At 41.3% G+C, this 22,282-nt stretch overlaps 2 protein-coding genes across 2 annotated transcripts in view; one reads left to right on the forward strand and one right to left on the reverse strand.

The window, feature by feature from the left end:
- LOC117962420 (aminomethyltransferase, mitochondrial-like) overlaps positions 1 to 629 on the reverse strand; it is a 48,273-nt gene extending 47,644 nt beyond the window's left edge. Inside the window, exon 1 of the mRNA XM_058999947.1 lies at positions 547 to 629. The gene's annotated coding sequence lies outside the window, so the exon portion shown is untranslated. The remainder of the gene's footprint in view (positions 1 to 546) is intronic.
- The window catches only part of LOC117964100 (semaphorin-3G-like), a 41,193-nt gene continuing 19,014 nt past the window's right edge, over positions 104 to 22,282 (forward strand). The window contains exons 1-3 of the mRNA XM_058999944.1: positions 104 to 648; positions 14,873 to 15,033; positions 20,393 to 20,455. Of these exons, the coding sequence (XP_058855927.1) occupies positions 516 to 648; positions 14,873 to 15,033; positions 20,393 to 20,455 (357 nt within the window). The 5' untranslated portion in view covers positions 104 to 515. The remainder of the gene's footprint in view (positions 649 to 14,872; positions 15,034 to 20,392; positions 20,456 to 22,282) is intronic.

A 22,282-nucleotide genomic window follows, 5' to 3' on the forward strand; every position in this document is an offset into this window, starting at 1 on the left:
CACAGCGCGTATTGTGTGCGTTTTCCTTACCTCTACTCTAACTGAGGCTCTTGCCTGGAACTGAACTCTGGAAATGCGCTCACGGGGGTCAGAGGGTCAGAAAATAAGACGGTTTAAATTGAAGATAAATGAAAGGACTGGGTTTTCTCGAGGGGGGGAATACGATTCAAACGAGAGCTTCACAGCATCCCTTTTGTAAGTACCCAAGAAAGTATTCCTTGCTTCAAAGCTTGGTTGGAGGCGTGCCCGGCAGCTTCCTCAGTCCGAGCGAGAGGGAAGCGGGGTGTGTCAGTCACTCAGTCTGGCTAAAACTAAGCAGCCACGCAGACCTCACAGCAGATTGACTCACGAGTGGACACCCGGTCAGTCAATGCGCTCCGTCACCGGAGCCACTGTCAGAAACGCACGTTCTCTGTATGTGTATCCTGGGAACTTCGTGAATTAAGATATCACTATTTTGTCACAGAAGCTTACATTGACTGAGAAGTGCAAGGATATATATATTTTTAAATAGCATGTACTTTGGAAGAAATATGAAGGACTTACCTGCCTCCCGAACTCTTGCTGTGGCAGTTTTGGTGATGCTTCACGTTTTAAAGACAGACTCGTCCAAGGTAAACGTGCCACGGCTACGTCTCTCCTACAAAGGTACATTATTATTATTATTATTATTATTATTATTATTATTATTATTATTATTTATTTATTTATTTGTTTTATATTCATTATGTTTGATATTGTTTGCACTTCTCCATAGCTGTATTAGCTGTTGGATTTGTTTTGTACAACGATGTGAAAAATAGCCTGTATAAAAGACAATAATGTTTAAACAATTATATCTATATGTCATGCTTTAAACAATTATATCTATAAATGATGATTAGTCCCTTATGTATAATTTGTTCTCCAAAACCGATCAATGAAAATATATTTTGAAGAGTATTACGCAATGTACAATATGTCTATATTTCTCAACACGACTTTTTACTGTTGCATTGTGTGTTCATTATCAATAAACTTACTGTAGCCTATTCATGAGCAGAACCCGATGCTATAGCAACGCAGTCTAATTCAGCATAGTGAAAACCATCAATATTCTATATCGATTCAAAGTAAAAGCAGATGAAGATAAAACACATATTTATATCATTTATTTATTTTTTTAAATTGGATTGAGGGTCATATTTGCAAACAGCACAGGCAGCAAATGATACAGCGGTACAGAATATAAATGAGATTAATATAACAGAATTATTGCCTTATTAAAAAAAAAAAAAAAAAATGCAATCGTACCGGCTAAAAGTGCCCTGGCTTGCCAATACAGTGCGCATTGCTTCCGTCGCTTTAGGAATGAAAATACAGCGTTGCTAGAGACAGTACCAATTAAACAAACCAGCGCCGCAGGACAACCGCAACGCCTCTGTCTACCATCCGCTTACAACAGCTTACTCTTGTTCAAGCTTGCTTTAAATCAGGAGCTGTTTCAGGCTGCTAAACTATCCATAGCGTCTGCATCTCGTCTAGATCGCTATTATATTTACAAATAAGTTACAGCAGGGTGATAGGGACAAAATACTGTTGAAATACATTATTATTATTATTATTATTATTATTATTATTATTATTATTATTATTATTATTATTATTATTATTATTAGTGTATTGCTATACAAAGTTGGACTATAAAATGCAACTATTTCTATTGTTTGTACAGCACTCTGAATATTATTGTTCTCCCATTATAATAAATAAGGGTGTCTGTTAATACGGCAAACCATGCCAATGTGCGCTGGCAGATGAGTATCATAAATCTCTTTAAGGTTTCCCTTTTTTACGGGGTGCTGTTTGTTTAGAAACTCTCTAGCTGTGTCGGTTTTGTTCCACCATTATGCAGTCCTTTGCATGTTTAATATCAATACAACAAGGCCTTTTAATTCAGAGGTTATACAGATCACCAGCTTCCATAGAAATCAAAGCGTTATTATTAATAATAATAATAATAATAATAATAATAATAATACGAATTCAAATGGTGCTGTGCCAGAACGTTATCAATAGCACACGTTTCATTGCGACAGTGACACAGACACAGGATGCTATTGTATATGCAGACGGCAAGGGCAGAACCGTGATTGAAGCTGTGGACAGGTTGGGCAGTGGCAGTCATCGCTCTCACAGCACCCCGCAAACTAGCAGGGACTCTGCCGTGCATGCATGCGGGTAACACGATACACGGAGGTGTCTGTTACCCCGTGGCAATAGCAGGCTGCAGTTGCTGAAGGATGGGGTCTTGCTGCGTGCTTAGCGATGCATCACAGACAGCGCTACGCTTTGGCAATTCTAACCGATTACAGTAATCTTGACACACACGTGTAACTGTACCGTGTTATGTTTCATTCTAAGCTGCACTTTATAATGCTTAAGTTGTTTTATGCTTTTTTTTTTCAAAAAAGTGATTGTACGGGATCTATAACTACCATGTCAGTAACACGTTACATAATGACACGACACATGGGACCTGATATTGAGGTCAAATGTCTTGATTATTTACTAAGTTTTTCTGTGTTATAATAAATACATGTGCAGGGAATATTATTTTATCAGGTTTACTGTAACAATTCGATTTTCCGAATTCATTTGGATGCTTGTTTTATAATTCAATGTCCAGTGTTGTGGGTAGCGTTGTGCAGTGGGTGTTTATAATCACATTATTCCATCGCTTGCACACCTACTGCACTTTCTGCCTTTCTAATTTATGGGGCTCCGACCCGTAGTCAACACCTATGAGACACCTAGTGGCTTCATTCTTACGTAACCTAATGAGTAACTGGACACCAATTACACGTATATACACCAACGCCACCTGCTGGATATTTCACACATTGCACTCCACTTTGAAATGAACTACTCCAAGGCGAATCTCTCAAGGAGTGAACATTTCTGCAGGTAAAAATGATCCACGCTGTTTAAAATGGATGTTAGTTAGGTTAGTTAGATATTTTTTGTATTCCTTCCAAGTATGTTCTGCTATAGAAATAGTGCTGTAACTGGGACACAAAAACTTTACTGTGGAACTGCCTATACCTTTAATACTGTACATGGGCAGTCCTACTGCAATGTACTGCATTGAAAAGTTACTCCGTTGAAAAAATGAAATTGTATAGATACTGCAATGTATTTAAAGTGTACTGCAGTACCTTTTCTTGTACGCCGTAGTGTAACTAGTCACATAGCGGGATATAGTTAAAAACATCCCTTACTATTTCCTACGAAAACATCTTAAATACATCAAGAGTTTAACACAGATTCTGATCTAATTTGCCCTCGTTAAAGATGACGACACCTTGTCATTCTTAATTTTTATTTATTTTTTACGACGTGTCAAATCGAAATGGATGGTGCATCTGGGAGATCCCCTTGTTTTTCATTGGAAGTGGGAAATGGCTCCTGAAGACATTATGGGTATTTAAAAAAAGCATGCAGTAAAAAGTTTGAGGCCGCGTTGGTGCAGCAGACAACCCAGTCCCGCCAGTCCGTCACTGGGCTTTGGAGTGTTTCCTGAACTCCCTCACCTCCTGCTGATTACTGCACACTCCAAATTCCACTGTGTAAATCAGGGAGGGAAGTTTGCTAGTCCCTCTTGAGGAGTGAGTGGTTTTACAGGTAGGGTTTCTGAGGAGTGTTTGCTAGTCCCACTTGAGGAGTGAGTGGCTTTACAGGTAGCGGTTTCTGAGGAACGTTTGCTAGTCCCACTTGAGGAGTGAGTGGTTTTACAGGTAGCGGTTTGTCAGTCTGTTTTTTTACCCAGGGTCCGAGGGACTTGCACTTAATTTAATTTCAAAATAGATCAATGAGTTTAACCAGAAGCACTGGTAACAACACACCCTGTCCTTTGAAAATAATAACATACTGTCCTGCCCTGATCTTTCACAAGCACTATAAATCAGCCCAGTGCTTTAAAATGCTATTTGTAAAAACAAACGGACTGATGATTTCAGTCTCCAATGCCGCTAGTGTTTCACCTTTAACAGGCACCAGATTCACTCGTATGCTGCACTCGCCCTGCACGCAGCTCTTCATTCTTCATCCAAAGTGTGCAAGATATTTCACTGACACCCAAACTAATGCCTGCGTTTACTGTTGTCTTAATCGGGGCTTTGGGATTTCTCCAGAGGAGGTCAGCAGACGGTGCAATAGTTTCAAACTTATTTATGTTTCTCAGCTTCTAAATTATAAACATCATCTCTCTCTCGCTCTCTCTACTGCAGGCTGAGTCGTTCCTCATGGATTTCAATGCCACCCCCTCTGCGGATTCAGTGTCCTAACAGATACATTTAAATGACATGCATTAACTGAAACTCGTGGGAGGTCCCATCCCCATACTCTACTTCCTAAACACCTGGCTTACAAAACTATCTTCCAGTCTGCTTTTAAACCATACCTGTGTTCATGACAAATAAAGCAATGCTACAAGAAACTAAAAACCTTTTTAAAGTTCATGCTCTATTGACATTTCCTTGTAAATGTCTCCACTGCGTTCAGTGCTGTATAAACAGTTTGCTGCCGGTACATATAGTTTACATTACAGTATGTCTTTCATGCTGTCATGCTGTGTCAGAAAGGTCAGTCATTCAAGGACAACATGTTCATTTTACAGCACAAAAGTAATGCCGAGACAAGTTGCATACAGCGCGTGGGATACACCTTATTACAGCTCAGGAGTTTATCCTGGCAAGCTTTAGGTCTTAAATAAATAGGGAAAAATAATGAATCTGCGGGATATACAGCACATTCGGTTCTTTTGACATCCAGTTTGTTTAAACATAAGGTGAGGTTATGTAAAGTAACTGCAATTAAACTTAAAATCACACTGTCTGTCCCAGTCCTCATGTCCATAGTCTGGACCACGCTTCCTGAGAGCCACTTATCTCAAATCACTAGGCCACACTGCCTCCCAGTCCGCCAGCTCCTGAAGATTAGTGACTAGGCACATTGCTAATGAGTGTCTAGTGTTCAGAACTCCGAGCCTTGTACAGCCCCTCATTGCTCAGCTACTCCTGTGTATTTTCACCGTTATTTCAGGGCTGCTGTTTGTTTTTGAGATGGAAAACTAACAGCTTCTCAGGCTGCCAGCTAATGCAGGCCTGCCTACCACTGACAGGACTTGTTATCTCAGAAAACAGCTTTGTGTTTGGGCAGTGCCGAGCCCAGCTCCCTGTCCAAATACAGAGGAGACAGGATGCAGTGAGAGACGCTTGAGACTCAGGGTGGGGTTACTGGTTACATACTCTATTGTAATGGAGTCAGTTCATAGTATGGGTGTTCCAGTCTGTCTATATTAACAAGTGAGTAATAACATTTTGCATTCTTGAAGCATACCATTTTTGTAGACTGGTAGCACCCATTTCCTCATGCAGAACATTTATGAGATGGAATGTATAGAGTAGCTCTCTCGTTTTTTTTAATTAAGTAAGGCAACAGATCTCTGTCTGCCTGTCTTGTCTTTCTGTGTACAGGGAAGAGGGAAGATGTACAGTAGTGCTTGTAAGTGATGCAGGAAGAAGCCCTCTGTCTGTCTGTCTTGATGCTTCTGTCCATTATTCCATTATTTCTATGAAACCCTCTGTCTGTCTGCCTGTCTGCCTGTCCACTGGGATGGATGTACTACCTGTGTAAGGGGAGGGTTAGACAGGGCTGAAGACTAGAGCCCACCATGTATTCATTGTTAAAATTAAGACCACCCTTACCATGTGAAGCAATGTGGAACTCGTTATGTGTAATCCTTTCAATGAGGTTACAGCAGAAGAATTGATTTGTCATAGTTTCGAGTTGCTGACAAAGCACGGCAAGGGAGACAGGGCTGGGAGGAGGACGTGATCTAGTTATTAAAATAAGAGCTGCCTTCTTAAAGCCGTGGGTTACCATTAGCCCAGATTGCCTTCCTGTCACAGTGTTTTAGTTATGGCCCCAGTGTTCACCAAGGTTAATTTAGACAACACCGAAAAAATGCATGCAACAGATGCTCTGGAGAGCAATTAAAAATCTGTGAAGAGGAGGAGGGTCATAAAAGATGAGAAAACCAGCTGTGTTACTGGGGCAGAGGATATTTACTTGACCAGTACAAGGTTTTTAATTAAGGAAGGGTGTGTTAGAGCCGGGAGGCAGTGTGTTTCATGGATTAGAGCTGAAGGTCTTCTATTGGTTACAGCTGAACTCTGATAGGCAGAGTGGTCTAGTCGTGATATCCCGGGTCTGAAACAGTGCTGTCGACCTTCAGTATTGCATGTTTTAGAAATTGCTTCCTTGAACGTGGAATTGCATTTCTTCCCTGGTTGGGGAGTATTATCAATAAGCAAAGAAAAAAAAAACGCAAAGGAAAACAAACAAAAAGCTTTGTAAAAGCTCCCACATCCGTGTTATTAAATTCCACATTAGTGTGATCCAAAACTGAGCAACCAACAAACTTAGAGTAAACGAAGAGTAGTGTGCGTGGAAACAGGAGAGCTGGAGTTGCATTTCTCAGATCTTTGGTTATAGTTTTGTAAAATGAACTGGTGTTTGGAGCCTTTCAACATCTCACATAAAAGAGGGCTTAATAAAAGGCTGGTGGAATCGCTTTGGAATCGTGTCTGACTGTGTTCAGCGGGTTTGGTTGGGAATATGACTGTAATGTTTTATTTAAATGATTGGTCTGGATTGGGTTTAAGATACTTTGGTAGTGTTTTACATTACGTATGCATACATAATAATGCTAATAACGGGGCTTGCTAATCTTACATAGGAAGCACGGGTAGAATAAGTGTGTCGTTAAGGGCTGTGCTTCTCTTCAAAGGGAATAGATACAGTGATAGGCTGGATCTAATTATCCAGATGACCTGCAGCAGTATAATGGATTGGGTTACTAATATAGTACCATGCAACTACATCAGTGAACAAGATGCGTTTCACAAGGCTATTTCCATGTTGTTACACAGTAGTTACATGTAATTACAAAGTTACTACAATGCTATACATGTAATCTACAGTGCTACCAATATATATTTATATATAAAAATATAACTTGTTTGCTTTAACATGTTAAAAACCAGAAAAAAAAACGGGCTGTGTGCTTTTGCATATCTTGGCTGGAAGAATCAGAACTCCTTAATAATGAACTGCTAATGGTACTCTGGAATCGTGCACTGCGATTGCATGTTGTAATTTCTTGTGTAATTTCTCCCTTTGGAAATGAGATCATGAAGTAGGGGAGGTAAAAAAAAAAAACAAAGAAGACTAGAGAAACAATGAGTGTACCCCCTGTTTACTGTCAGACTGCTACCCCTTGTAGTCACAGCAATCCCCTGATAAGAGCGCTGGCACTGCAGTGTCCAGAGCTCATTTCTGAAGGCTGTTCACAGCGGGTTCTATTCCCAAAGCTTCAAAACTCATCATTTACAGTTTGATATTCATCAAAGTGCTTTAGACTGTTGTTGACCTTTTTCTTGAACACTGATAAAGGCTTCTCGTCAAAATGCTTTTTTTTCTTCTTTTCTTTAGTACCATACTTCTTTTTTTTAACTTTGCATTGTACATTCGCTTTGAGAATCTGGCATATTAAGTTTGCGTTTCATGAATGAAGCCACAATAAAAAGGGCTTTAAAGTCATTAATCTTCTATACAGAGTGATCTAGAACTGCCTGACACACACTGGGGCAGATTCCATGTTAGCGATATCACCGGAAGGTTACATTTGCAATTACGGGTTGATATTGTATTTTGCACCCAACGTGAATCATACCCAGTTGTATCAAATTCACTAACATTTTTAAATGTAATTTTACAATTACATTTAAGAAACTTCTTTGTTTACAGTCAAACATTTTGACAGCTGTTTCATTTTCATTTTAAAGAGACATGTGGAAACATTGGTCGAGTACTCCAAGGTGTCCCCCTTTTTTAACTCCATTTGAATTGTTTTAAGTTCTAGGTGGAATGATCAATAATAACATAATAAATAACACGTCAAGCCAAACCTTTTCACCTTTTTTTCCCCCCATAGAGTTATGCGCTTGCTCCAGAATCTAGCTCCACTATAAATAAGCTCCTGGCCTGCTCTGTTTAACTGACCTATAAAAGTTTGAGAGTGGCAGGTCCTCTGAACTCTGGCTGGCATTCGCGGGTGCATAAACAAGGCCCTGACCTCGTACCATGGGAGGGGAAGCAGTCGGGCGCAGTAGAGCTGAAGGGGCTAAATGGCTTCATTAGTCAGCCTGGCTTTCCACACTTAGTGAGACTGGCCACCGCGGGGTGGGTAGTGAAATTGGCTGAGCGATGGGAGGCGATCCCGGAGGCCAAGCATGGCAGGAGAGACACAAACAACGCTGACAGCACTCCCTCCAGCTCCCACGGACCCCTCGTTAACTAGCTTCGCTCTGAAGGAGAACCTGGATATCCCAAGTTTCTTGATAATTAATTAAATAAATAAAGCACTCGTGTCCCGTTCCCAAAGCTGAAACACCAAAAACAAATACGCTGTTTCCTTGAAGGGCGGTGGCTTTGATACGCACTGCGAAACAAAAGTCTGGTTATTGTTAGGAGAATATCAACAGGGCTTGGTGAAGCAGAACTTTTTATTTCAAGAGCTAAAATCCCCTGAGTTTAAACCTCTACTGTCAGTACCCTCCTCTGGTAATGCACACAGTAAGTAATGTCGTTTCCCTGGCAATTTCTATAGTCAAGTACTGTATTGGTGATAAGTTTATCGGGTCGTATTTTATAGAGTGCTTTGTAGTATATGTAAATGGAAGAGGTTGTGCCATTATAAAAGTTTACTTCAGTATACCATAGAATAACATATTAAAAGTGTAGTTAAGTATATTACAAGGTGGCGGGGATAGTGCATGTACAGTATTAGATTTATGAAACATCACATACTAGGATACACAGCATCTACTAAACCCAGCAGATCCCAACAGTTACCACTGCTTTGAGTTTCTGGAGAAATGTGAGACTTTTGTTTGACTTACAGTAGTTACAGATGGTGGACAGGATACAGTACTTGGAAGAAGAAAGCAAGAGAGAGACACATTTTAGCAGAACCAGGAGGTAAAGCAGAGGGAACACAAAGCCGCTTTGTAGCTTGGAACTTGGTTTCACGAGACTAGGTTTCAGGCCACTGCACAGCACCCCAGTGGCGACTTGAAGTTTGATACAGCAAAGTTGCCTCAAACTAGGTCTCCCAGTCTCCTGGAACCAAGTTTCAAGCCTCAGTTCCTGAAAAAGTGGCTTCGTGTTCCCTCAGCTTAAAAGCTTAAACCTCAGTCTGAGTGCACTCCTCAGTGGTATACTCAAAATGAATGCGCTGAACCCCTGAATCTCTTTGTCACACGGGTCTCCAGTGGTGTGGAGAGCCGGTAGTTCACCCTGTCGCCTGTCCTAATACCTCTTTATTTCCCCAGACGGGAGTACCAGGCAGCTCTCACTGCCTCTGCAGTGGCTGCCGGTATCAGAGTCTTGCTGAAACAATATTATCACAGGGCTCTGATTTCAGGGTATGGGGCGAGTGGGAGACAGAACCACACAAATTACTGGCTTACAGTGACTTAGAGAAGCAAAGGAAGCCAATTACAGCAGCCAGGGATCAGACTGAAGGGCGAACTGCACTGTTTTACATGTAATCAGCTAGACAAATATACTGAGCAGGATGACTTAAAACTGGGGACTGAAGACAGAAGGGCCTAGGGCTTCAGACTGAGTCAAGCTAGTCTAGTGCCTAGAGGTAAGGAGCTGTGAGTCAGTGTTGCTGAGCAGTTAGAGTCGAGGGAGACAGTGTGGCCTAGTGGTTCGAGCTGATGGACCGGAAGGTATAGTGGCTTAGTGGTATAGCTGAGGGACTGGTTAGTTGAGAGACTGGTAAGCAGTGCAGTAGGCAGTCTGGGAATTATACTGGTCAATTGCTTCAAACTGAGATATTTGTGAAGAATTGTGCCTTTGAGTTGAATTCCAGAAAGCGGGGCTTGGCTTGGTAGTTAGAGATGAGGAACTGGGAAATCTGTCAGGCCTCATAGTTATAGCTGAGAGACTGGGAAGCAGTTTATCCAAGTGGGATCAGGAATCAGATTAGTCAGTAGACTTTGGAGGCACAGTGATTTAATTATAAAAATAGACTAATGGAAAAAGTTTCCAGCGGTCCACTCCCTTTCTGCTTTACTAGTTCCACACCCTTGCGCTGGCACAGTTGTGCTAACCAGCGAGAATCCAGGCAAAGAAAAGGGCCATCTGCTACATTTCTCCCCCTGACACGGGGATATAGAGATATAATTCAACCCTGACAAGCGTGCAGAGGGCGCACTCAAACAGCCTCATGCTTCACAGGCCTGTCTGATCGGCCCCCCAGCGCAACTCTATTCACACTGAAATGCAAGACAGGAGTTGGAACAAGTCAGGGCCAAGAAGCTGGGCGTCAGGAACACGTGTGACAACTGCAGTTAACTATAATAAGGGTTAGGCATTAACCAATTCCAGATGGAGCGGACAACACTCTCAGCTTCGCTCCTCCATTCTCTGCATTAGCAATTCTATTCTACTCAGTGTTGGAGGTGTAGCGTATTAAGAGGAAGGTGAATTATTGACAGAAACCTCATTTAATCATCAGCTGACAGTGCTGTTGCCACTGGAGTTTGAAGTTCTGTGGCTGGCTGTCTCTCTGTAGTGCACTGGGGGTTCAAAGAATGTGTCCATTTTGAGATGCTGTGTCCTTTTGTTAAGGAATAAATATGACCTCCCCTCCATTGAAAGACAACCCCACCCTTACTTGCATACCTTCCATTGAGCTCTCCTGAAATAAGAATAACTTGTTAAATAAACTTGGCAAGCTTTGCGAGCATACTGTAGCTGACATTGGGAAGGAATGCAATGGAACTTATTATGGGAACAGACTTTTTCCATGCTTAAACAAAGTCTATATCTTCAATTATTTCTGTATAATTGTTTAAGCCTATAAAATGGTGAGACAGCTTCTACATACCTCAGTGATTTGGTCTCCAGTTATGTAGAGTACCTAGTCACCCCCTGTCGTCTACGCATCCCAATTGTGGAATTCCTTGCCCAAGGAGGTCCATCAGGATTGATTTTCCATGTTTCTGCACTCAGAGGTCATTCAAAGGAAATGATGAGGACATACCGTACAGATGAACCTTCTGACTGCCAGGCAAAAAGAACATGCTGCAGTATAAATGACTCTTATAAATCTGTTAAGAGTCTTGTGCACGAGGCAAGCACATGTTACCGGAATGGTAACATAAATATCAGCGGGATGTCTATGGTGTTGCAGACCTTCCATAAAAAGAATGCAGCATGAATCAGCACTTGAATCTATAAGAGGTAGTCCTGTGACACTTAGAGATAAGCATTACATTAGTCCATCTCTGGACCTGGTGAGGCATCAGCGATCTACACATCAAGATTCAAATTCAGTTCCTGAGAAACAAAAGCAAAGGGCTGGGTGGAACATGACGCTGCTCTGCCTCCCCCAGAGACACAGTTTCTGGGTGGTTATTAACCCTCCTGGAGCAAAGCTCCGGTAGGTAACAGGAGAAAACAAGTTATTTGTAATACCCTGTTAGCCATGGTAGCTCTGGCTGTCAGAGTGAAACATGCAGAGGTCGTGACAGGTGTGGAGAGACAGGGAGGGGGGCTGCCTGGGTGATGCGGGCAGGAGACATTGAGTGGTACTGCCGCCTTGACAAGGTTTCTCCGTGTCTGTCAGCACTGCCTAACAGCGGAGCACGGTAGCCCTCTATAAATCAAAGGCTGAGTCTTTATAGACAGCGTGTCAGTGTGTCTGTCAGCACTGCACTGGAGAGCCGGAGCTAGTAGCCCCTCTGTAGATTTCCGGATTGGGTTCTACTCACATTTAAATGTCAGACTAGTCTCAATCTCTAACACTAGCTGCATCTGTGAATGTCCTGGCACATATTTATACGGCAGAGTGGAAATGTAATATATTCGTTAGTGCCTTACCAGTAATCCGTCTGTCTGTTTTTCTGAATCTTTCTGCTTTATGAAATTAAGTGACGTCCATCTGTTTCATTTTATCTCATGGTTTTGAGCAGCAGCATCTCCCTTTTAGCGAGTTAGCCGGCAATTTTAAAATGAGAAACGTTGCTTTTAAAAATACTTTTCGTATTCCTGACACGGTTTGTCAGTTCCACCTTAAATCCTTGGTTTCCCTGAACGAACTTTCCCAAGCAGACGATTGGCTGCTTGACATTTCCTGTCTGCAGGCGGCCCCGGCAATATGTCCTGGCCACACTTCAAACAACATCAAGACCACGCCGTAATCACAACGTCCACGAAACAAACCACACAAGGAGAGCTTCCAGACCAGCCTACCCTGCGAGGAGCCAGCTTCACTACAGCACAGTGCTCAGGACCATCACACTGCACACAGCCAGTGCACCTGGGCTCTACCCTGCGAGGAGCCCGCTTCACTACAGCACAGTGCTCAGGACCATCACACTGCACACAGCCAGTGCACCTGGGCTGTACCCTGCGAGGAGCCCGCTTCACTACAGAACAGTGCTCAGGACCATCACACTGCACACAGCCTGTGCACCTTGGCTCTACCCTGATCCACTATTTCCAGAAGAACTATAGTCAATAAACAGAACTCAACTCCTGAGGGTATTTTTTCTCTGTGTCAGCCATGTCCACGGTCTTGTCAGCACTATTGACCCCTTTAAAAAAGACCTCACAAGATGTTATATGGAATTCTTTTTTTTTTTTTATCGGAAATTCGGTCATTCTGGAACAGATTGTAAAGAGAAGGGGTTGAGGAGGCTGGGCGAGGGAGAGGTGTGATTTCAAATGGAATTAGGGCCAAGTTCAATTCACTTTCTAGCTGGTGGGGGTAATGTTGATTGATGGAAAATCATGCAATTGACTGAGCTAATGTTTTTTTTTATTTATTTAAATTTCACTCAACGCACCCTTGAATGCTGGGGTTGGGCGATGGCAGATGAGGATGGAGTGCTCAGGCAGGCTGTATTCACATGCATTGCATACACAATGCTGCAATAAGCACTTTGTGAACAAAAAGGTTTTAATAGCCAGGGGTGACTCGCAGTTGAACTGGAATGTGTACACTGTACACATGTTTTTCAGTCCTCTTCAGCAATACACATTCTCCACTTAAACACATCAAATATATTACGCATTAATATATTCAAAGTTACCACCTTCCATACTGCAGACCAGCTCTTTCTCTAAGCCCTGAGCTGCTCAAACCCCACTACCTTCCACACTGCAAACTTACAATGAACAGCTGTGGCCAAAGGTTTTGCATCACCTAGAATTTTATGACGGAGACATAATTAAAAAAAGATATATACTATATGAACATAATTAAGATATTTTATTTACTACCATGAAGTCAAAGAAACTGCAAAATTATATTGCAAAAGTCTACCGGAAGCCATAATAGTAGTACTGTATTTCATGTTAGATTTCAAAATGTTACATATTTAATTTTTTTTCAAGCGCTATATAATTTTACATGTGAACATTATTCATCAGATTTCATTCGACTTCATGAAGGAATATTAGTTAATTCTATAGGGTGATGCAAAACTTGTGTCTATAGCCTTAGTGCAGAATGGAATGACACTGCGCTGGGCTTTATCTATCGGAGCTGTGCAGCAGCACTGCGTTCTGTTAGAATATAGAGTGCTATTGTTCTTGAAGTATTAATGGACAGGAGGGGAAGATTCAGCGCACATGGGCTAGAGATTACGTAGGATGCATTTGACAGGCTTCCAATCAATGTTTGTGTGAAAAGGAAAAAGACATTTCTGACTTCCACTCTCTTTGGCGTCCTTGCTTTAAAAGTAAAGGCATGGGACTGGTAGAGTCTCAGGTTATGAAACCGTAAGTCAAAGAACATTCTGATAGTAATAACTGAACACACCAAAACACCCATTCAAATGTTTAGTGAATAAAAATAAATAAATAAAAAAACAGCAACTCTGAAGTTGGTTTTCAGAAGTTTTCTTAGGGACCAATAAAGGGTGTTCCTCTCCTTTCAGAGAAAAATTAAACAATTATATTTGGGAGGAAAAACTAGATATAAAAATATACATATTTTTGTAAACTATTACTTTTGGCAAACCTTTTTTTTGGATCACTACTCTATGTAAACAATCTGCTGTATTTTGAATAATTATAATCCTTTATATATTTTCCAGGAAAAAGGGCAAATTGTTATTTTTTGAAAAACATTTTAAAAAACATTAACTTTCGGCCAAATACTATTTTTGGGGGGATCACGACAAAAAACAATAAACAACGGCTCAAGGTCCTCACTTTCTCTTGACTCAATTCCCTCACAAAGGAAAAGCATTGCTTTTGTTCTTTTGACTCAACCATCCTGCACCCAGTAGCTTTCCAACCACAAACCTCAATAACTACAGGAGGATCCTTTTACAACTTCAGTCTCTATAAGATGAACAGCTGCATGAGTTGGCCCTCTGGAAAACAATGAAAAATGACGACATCACACTTCAATCAAATCAAACAGATACAATCCAGCCACACGTATTGCTAAGGCGTTTTTGTTATTTCTCAGCACTGTAGCATGGTATGAAGCACGCAGTAGAACAATGCACTTATTCCCCAGTACCAATTTATTAAAATACCACGTCGCTAATAGAGGGGGGTTTGGGGAGTCCGAAGACCTCACAAACCCACAGAGACATTCACAGTGACATTACAATGCAGAATGCTCTTTGTGGGCGGAATGTATTTAGTATGGAACTGGTGCCTCTAGAACATTCAAGAGCTCTTAGCATGCACTGCCAAGATATGTAGCTGAAACGTTTTCTTTTTGTTCTTTCAGATCTCCTGGCCACAAACAGGTCGTCCATATTCATTGGACACGGAGGCTTTCTCAATTTAAGCTCCATGTTTCTGGATGAGTATCACGACCGGCTGTTTATCGGAGGGAAGGATGTTCTGTACTCTCTACGCCTGGACCCCAACAACATTGACTCGAAAGAGGTACCCACCTTCTCTCGTTCTAGGCTGTAGCTAATCAGAAGGAAAACAATTGCATCATGTACGCTATATGGCCAAATGGATCTGTGTTAACCATTAAAGAAACACAGCATGTTTCAATCATTTGGAAACTTAGGGAACAGCAATGCACATTTTTTCACTTTTTCATTTTGTGTGTAGTGAGCTTGCCATGGAGATATGATATCTGTGGTTACACAGTTTAGTTCAGGGGCCGTGTTCTTACATACAGGACATAAGGCAGCTTAGAGTCCAACACAAGTATAAGTGGGTGGCCCAACTGATATGACCCAATTGACTCTAAGATGACTCAGGTCAGACTTGTAAGTGTAAGTGCACTCTTGCGTGCGAGAGTGTAGAGTCAGTCAGTAAATCAGAGCAAGGGATTCAAAACCACCACACAATTCATCTCAGCTTGAGAGGGACCCAGGACTGAATGGCATGGGTTGTTCGGGCCAGGACTGAGCTGAGCTTGCAGAGCTGTGAGGGGATGTTCTCATAGCACCTGGTGACAACATGCCTGACTGTATTTCTGAGTGTCTTTGACCCACACAATCCATGAGCAATTCATTTAAGCTCTATAACCACGAATGCAGACGAGCCCGACTCTTTTGCAGAGCGGTTTAGGCGCTTGCTTGCAGTGCGGTGGGTCAGCGGTTCACACCCAGCCTCCCCCTGTTACATAAACAAATGAAAAAAACACAAAACAGTATTTGAAGCTATACCCTACAAAAGTCCTATCCTTTCATGCATCGAGTTCAATCCTAGCTTCTGTGTCTGCAAAAAAGAAAGAAGTTTGAGGGAGAAACAGACAGAGCCCAGACCTCGGTGTACAGGCACTCCGGGAGAAAAAACAAAACAAAAAAACAAAGAAGTCAGAGACAAATATTATTGTATTTGCTATTGTACTTGCTTTGAGTAATAGCCAGATCTTCAGCCACTTAGACATACTTCCTGTATGTCTCAAACAAAACAACCCTCCAGCCTTACTCACTCCCTGAAAAAACTCCCCAGGCCCAGTCTGGCTAATGATGTCACCTTCTCTCTATGGGTTTCGACATTCCCAGCTGTGAGCTAGTGCCATCCTTCCAAACCTACTGAAATTGGGAAGTAAAAACAAAAACAAAACAAATAAAAAATGGTTTAAGCCGTTTACCTTTCTGGAATTGTATTGAGTCTGAAACAGTCCATGCGTCTGCCTGTATCATCTGCTATCCAAAGTGTGCTGGACTCGTTTATAATCAAATGCAATACAATTCAATCATCTGTGCAATACACACATCTGTGACTGTGCAGATGCACTGTTGTTTCTTTGACTCTGGAAAGACAACCACGTAAAAAAAAAAAAAAAAAAAAAAATCTTATCGGAGGTTAAGGGTTTAAATCCCTGACGTAATTCTAGTTCTTTCCTCCTAGGCTGTGCGTTGGCTGTTTTGCTTTCCATCCAACGCCGCTCTCTGACTTGATGCTAATTGGCGTACGTCAAGCCTCAGTTTGACTTGTTTAAACACCTTCTTGGGTGGCAGGATGGAATAAACAGCTGCTTCGGTTCAAGGTTTTCGAGAAGCAGGTCTTAGAAATCCTAAGGGACCATGAGGTAGATTTACTTTAAAGCATCAGGGGTTTTCTAAACTAGCCGCTGTCACAATATCCACAAACTGTCACGCCAGATTATGCGCACCCATTAATCATCCACTAATTTGCACCTGACGTGTCATCGCTGACCTGCATGAGGTATTCCTGAGACCACAATGCCTCCTTATCAAAGTTCCTGATCATACTTAAAACTAGGGATCCGATTATAAAACATCTAGATCATTATTATTATTAACAAGAAATAGCAGTTTATCACAATGACACATTGCTAGTGTAAATCTTAAGCCCCTTTCACACTGGCATGCTCTACCCGGGTCGGACCCGGTGTCATGCAGGTCGGGTACACGATTTCACACTGCTTTTGATAAAGAGGGTCGACCCGGGTGACAGACGCAAGTAAACAATACGCGTACACAATTCAGGATTGAACCGTCAGCCCAAATTTTGATTAGAGCAAATGTTTCTTCATCCCTGCTGCAACAAAAATACGGCTAAACAGAAAAAACGAAAAAAACGAAAAAAAACGAAAAAAGCGAAACCTTCACGCAGGGGTGGCTGTTTGTTATTTCGTCATGAACAGCCGTCAAGCATTTTGTCTCGGTCAAGCCGGGTCAAAGCGTGTTAACCCACACCCTGAGGTTTCACACAACGCGGGATTGTGACCCGGGTAGAAGTGCCAGTATGAAAGGGGCTTTAATGCCATTTTATATAACGTAGTTATATAAGGTTTCCTATAAATGCCTTCTATACACTATATTGCTATAGCGTGATACTGTAGTTACAGTTGGGGTCAATAAAGCTCAATGAGGTGAACTACTGTAGCACCTGACCTTACTCACCTTATAAAAGTTTATGACAATATATCTGCGTAGCAATTGTGCAGTTTACCCATGTTTGTCCCATGGTTATACTTTTTTTTTTTTTACCATAGTTCACCACGGTTTGCCTTGTTTTGTAATACACTTTACCATACCTTTTACTATGCAAAACTGTTTTAAGGATCTGTGTGAATGCAAAGACCAGTGTGGCCCCAAGCCAATGTCGGATATTGCAAGCATGCTTCCATGACTCACTCTCTACTTTTATTAGGTGAGCCACTGGAGACCCCAGAACATGCATTGTTGCTCGTACTATTTTGTGAGGTGAGAAGTGCTGTGTGTCTATAGCAGGAAGCCCTGTAAGGAAGGAAGAAGGCTCTTAGTAGTAACACTGGGGAACAGTATAGGGCCTGGTACTTCCATTAACAATGTAGGGAAAAGAGGAACGCACAAACAGGGGGATTCACACTTGGACACACTACCCTGATCAAAGTTGACAGCGGCATGCCATGGCAAAAGCATGTGAATGTGTAGCAAAAAGCACAGTGAAAGCGTGGTGAAGCACAAACACAGTGCAAATACAGGAAGTGGTAAAGACCATGGCTAAGCATGGTAAAAGCATGGGCAAAATCACTGTGCAAACATACCATCTGGAATTTGTATATGTGTAGAGATTTGGTTAAATTTAACTGTGAGCAGCATCAGTGACTGCATTTTTCAAGATACGTTGCTGTTAAAAAAAATATTATTCTTTTTTAAATGACAGGGGACTGCATCACTCTGAATAAAAGCCTTCTTTCTCAGTAGGGATTCACTTCATACAACCTCAAAGGTGAACTAATGATCCAACTCCTGTGAAAACCCTTTTAGGCTTTTAAGCTCATGAGTTAATATAATAAATTGAGTGAATTTGGAAACATGTTTATTTGGACTTCCAGCTCCATTAACATGTCCCTGATGAGGTGTGAATTCTGTATTAAAAACAGGTCGACATCTGCTCCATTGCTGTTTCTGGTTAATCTTCACAAGCTTGGGCTTGTTATATGGATAAGGTCAGGAGACCCCTTGGTGGTGCGAATGATACAATTATAAATAGATGCATTGTGTCAGTCCATTGTTTGCAGCACACACACACACGCACACACCTGGGAATGCGTTAGAGCTACTGAGATAAAATCGGGGTGGAGCTGCGGGTTGGGAACATGAAACAGGATTGCTCCAAATTAATCCTAATTAAACAGTAAATAGCAATGCAAGAGACACAGACGGAAAGCAGACAGGTGGGACAAGGAGAACGGGAGATCTGCTACTGAAGAGACTGAAACAAAATCCAGCACACACAAATACACACTCGCACACACACACACAGGGCTGTTATTACAGTCAATTACTGCAATTAGAACGTTGTTCCTGTCCGCGGGGTATGTTCATTCTCTTGTGATTTCCTGCCGGGGGAAACAGGTTGGAATGCACTGTAGATTACAGCAGTGCAGACCGTTGATTTAGTTTACAGACACCCCCAATCAGACAGGGGACAGGACAGGGGCTCTGTTTCTATAGCCGTTTCCCTATTGACAAAATGCACAGCCAACTAACAAGTTACACTCACACAGAGATTGGTATGGAATGGGCTGCCTAGTCAACCCAACTTGACAACGTTTTGAGATCAATCAGGCACTAGGATCTGGGCCTGAAAGTTGCGTGATGTTCTGTAGCTTTAAGGTACTTAAGCTTTTATAATACTAAATAAATAAAACACGTGGCAATAGAGAAGGTCAGCTATCTAGCAGGTAATGCTGTTTACAAGTCATTTATATTCCTCTCTATCTTTAAACATGTACAGTAAATATGTATCTTTAAAAGCAGAACATCTTAAACAAACTAAAGAAGTCCAGAACCTCTTCAGTGTGCCTCAAGCATGGGAAATGTATCGGAAATATTCCTTTGCATCTTGAATTGAGTGGATCATTTAACGTGGTTGGTATCAATTCATGCATAACCATAACCACCCAATTATGAAAATCCAAAGATAACTGTCCACATATTATTGGCAATACAGAAGGACATATTTTGAAATGTGTTTTATTTTTCACACGGGTGCTTGAACGGAAGCCAGCAGTTTTACATCAGTCACCAATTTTATTCGCACAGCGCTTCAGAATGACCGAGACATTCCGTGAGGTTTCTATTAAGAATTAGAATTGTGATCTGCACCGGCGTTCTGCGGTAAAAACAGCTGCTGCAATGAAAACCTCAAAAGCTGGAGCAGACATTCTTCATTAAATCCGTTAACTATTAAACATCGCTGCTGTCAGAACTGGAGTCAAAGGGACATTCATTTCATGTTAACTGATTCGGGATAAAAGGGAGCATTACCTAAAAAAGAGGTTTTTCTTGCATTTGACCTCACCCTCGGTCTTATTACCCTCATTTTAGATCTAAGGTATGACTACCCTGCTACAGAATCCATCACCAGTGCATTTGACAGATAAGTTGGTCTCTCAGCGATACAGTAATGGTTTCTGTATTCACATTTCAGGATACATCCTATGAAGTCATTACAGTATGAAGTACATCAAGTTTCATGAGAACGTTAGACAAAGCATTCTATCAGTAAAGCCAGCAAGGGACAGTTGTTAAAAGCTACTACAACAAAGTTTAAAAAAACTGCATTTTTTTCAGATAACTCAAAATGCTCTTACTGTTTCGAAAACACAGACGATTATGATAAAGCCTAGTTAAAACATGGTTAACTATGGTTGCACATTGTCAATGCATGATATCAAATGGGAACATGCTGAATGACCTGGTATATTAGTTTGACAGATGCACCGAGGTGGTTGTGTGTGTGTGTGTGTGTGTGTGTGTGTGTGTGTGTGTGTGTGTCTGGCACTAACTCTGTCTTTCTCTCTCCTTGTCTCGTCTCTCAGATTTACTGGCCCCCACTGCCAGGTGACAAGGAGGACTGTGTTCTCAAGGGCAAAGACCCCCTGGTGAGTGAAGGGTGGGCTTTCTATTTAACAGGAACATATCTGACAAAACTATTAGATATCATGGGGAAAGATCTGGTGAGTTTCAGTACATTACAGGGCAGCAGTGTGGAGTAGTGGTTAGGGCTCTGGACTCTTGACCGGAGGGTCGTGGGTTCAATCCCCAGTGGGGGACACTGCTGCTGTACCCTTGAGCAAGGTACTTTACCTAGATTGCTTCAGTAAAAATCCAACTGTATAAATGGGGAATTGTATGTAAAAATAATGTGATATCTTGTAACAATTGTAAGTCGCCCTGGGTAAGGGCATCTGCTAAGAAATAATAATAATAATAATTACTGTACAGTATTGTTATACTACAATGGAATACCAGTGTGTTTTGGTTCATACCACTGGGATATCATTTGTATTATTTAAAAAATATGATAGTATCACCATTCTGCATCAAACTTTTGTACTGTCACTGCATTCTTTAAAGCTCCTTTGATAAGTTATTTTGTAGTTAGAACCCACCCTAGGAGACTTCACTAACAGCATTACAGATTCAGACCTATACATTACAGTACATTCCTAGGTACTGTACAACCATCAATTAACAATGGTACTGAAGTTTCAGGAGCACGGTCGATAAAAAGACCCGAGGGCCTTGGAGTTCATTTAGCAAAACCAGGCTTGTTAGCTAGATTTCATTGTGTAATATGTAAGTCAAAGGGAGGAGAACATTTCGGAATCTAGGTTCATAATTGGGAAGATATCGAATGAACCCAACCGCTGAGATTAGAAAATAAATGAAGACGAATAACATGAAGAAAAGAGATGGCTCGGAGTCTGTCTTTGAAACATAAAACTGAACCGTTGTGCTTTTAATGCAGTCATATGAAGCCCTGAGATTTTTAAAAACGTTTTTAATAATGGACAATAGAAGCCATCTGTTATCATTTATAATACATACTGTTTTTTAAAGGAGAAATGTGAAATGGTTATTCTGCCGCGTTCAATATCTGAGAGCCTACGTCTGGAGTTTTTAAAGTCCCAGCGCTGAATTCAAATGACGGGAGGGAGGCAACGGAGGTATTGAGTTCTTTTGATGTGGCAGGTGGGGGAGAGATGTAACAAAGGCATTCTTGAATGCGATATGTCTTCCGTTTTAACATTCTAGAGGAATTCTGAAATTCATAACTATGAGCCCGTGCTATAATGAATTCTGTCAAGCGGTCAGGTCCTAAACTGTTGGTTCACTTTTTTTTTTTTTTTTTTGTTCTGAATCATAAAAATACATTCCAGACTGAAATAAATGCTAATATTTTAGATATTTAATCTGAAAACTCAGGTCTCTTGAATTCAGTGTCCCTCTAATGGTTATTTGTAAATGTATTAAGCTTTGAAATACTATACCCCTATTACAGTATGAATGGTATAATGGCAGTATTTGAGTGAGACAGTCTAATGGCTGTATCAAAGAGTGGACAGACAGTCAAGCGATTACATACAAGTGTAAATGGTGTAATGACTATTACACTGGACAGCAAGATGACTGTGTTACAGTTTGGACTGTGTAATGACGTCCACTAGCACCAGAATCAGGTAATACATGGTGTGCAGGGAGTCTCTATAAGAGATCATCTGGTGCAGTTTGGTTAACAAAGCTGGCTGCTCAAACTGTGCAAAATGAATTTGCTTACAATCAGAAAGACCCAACACATGGCCTATAAATTTATTATAAATTCACAAAAACAAAGATTATACTCAGGAGCTGCTGTTAAACATAAAACAGTGTTTTTGAAAAATGGGATTCTGTCAAATCCTCAACAGTGATTGGTTGATTTCTCA

This window comes from Acipenser ruthenus, chromosome 25, assembly GCF_902713425.1.
Source record: "Acipenser ruthenus chromosome 25, fAciRut3.2 maternal haplotype, whole genome shotgun sequence".
In the NCBI taxonomy this organism is placed as follows: Eukaryota; Metazoa; Chordata; class Actinopteri; order Acipenseriformes; family Acipenseridae; genus Acipenser; species Acipenser ruthenus.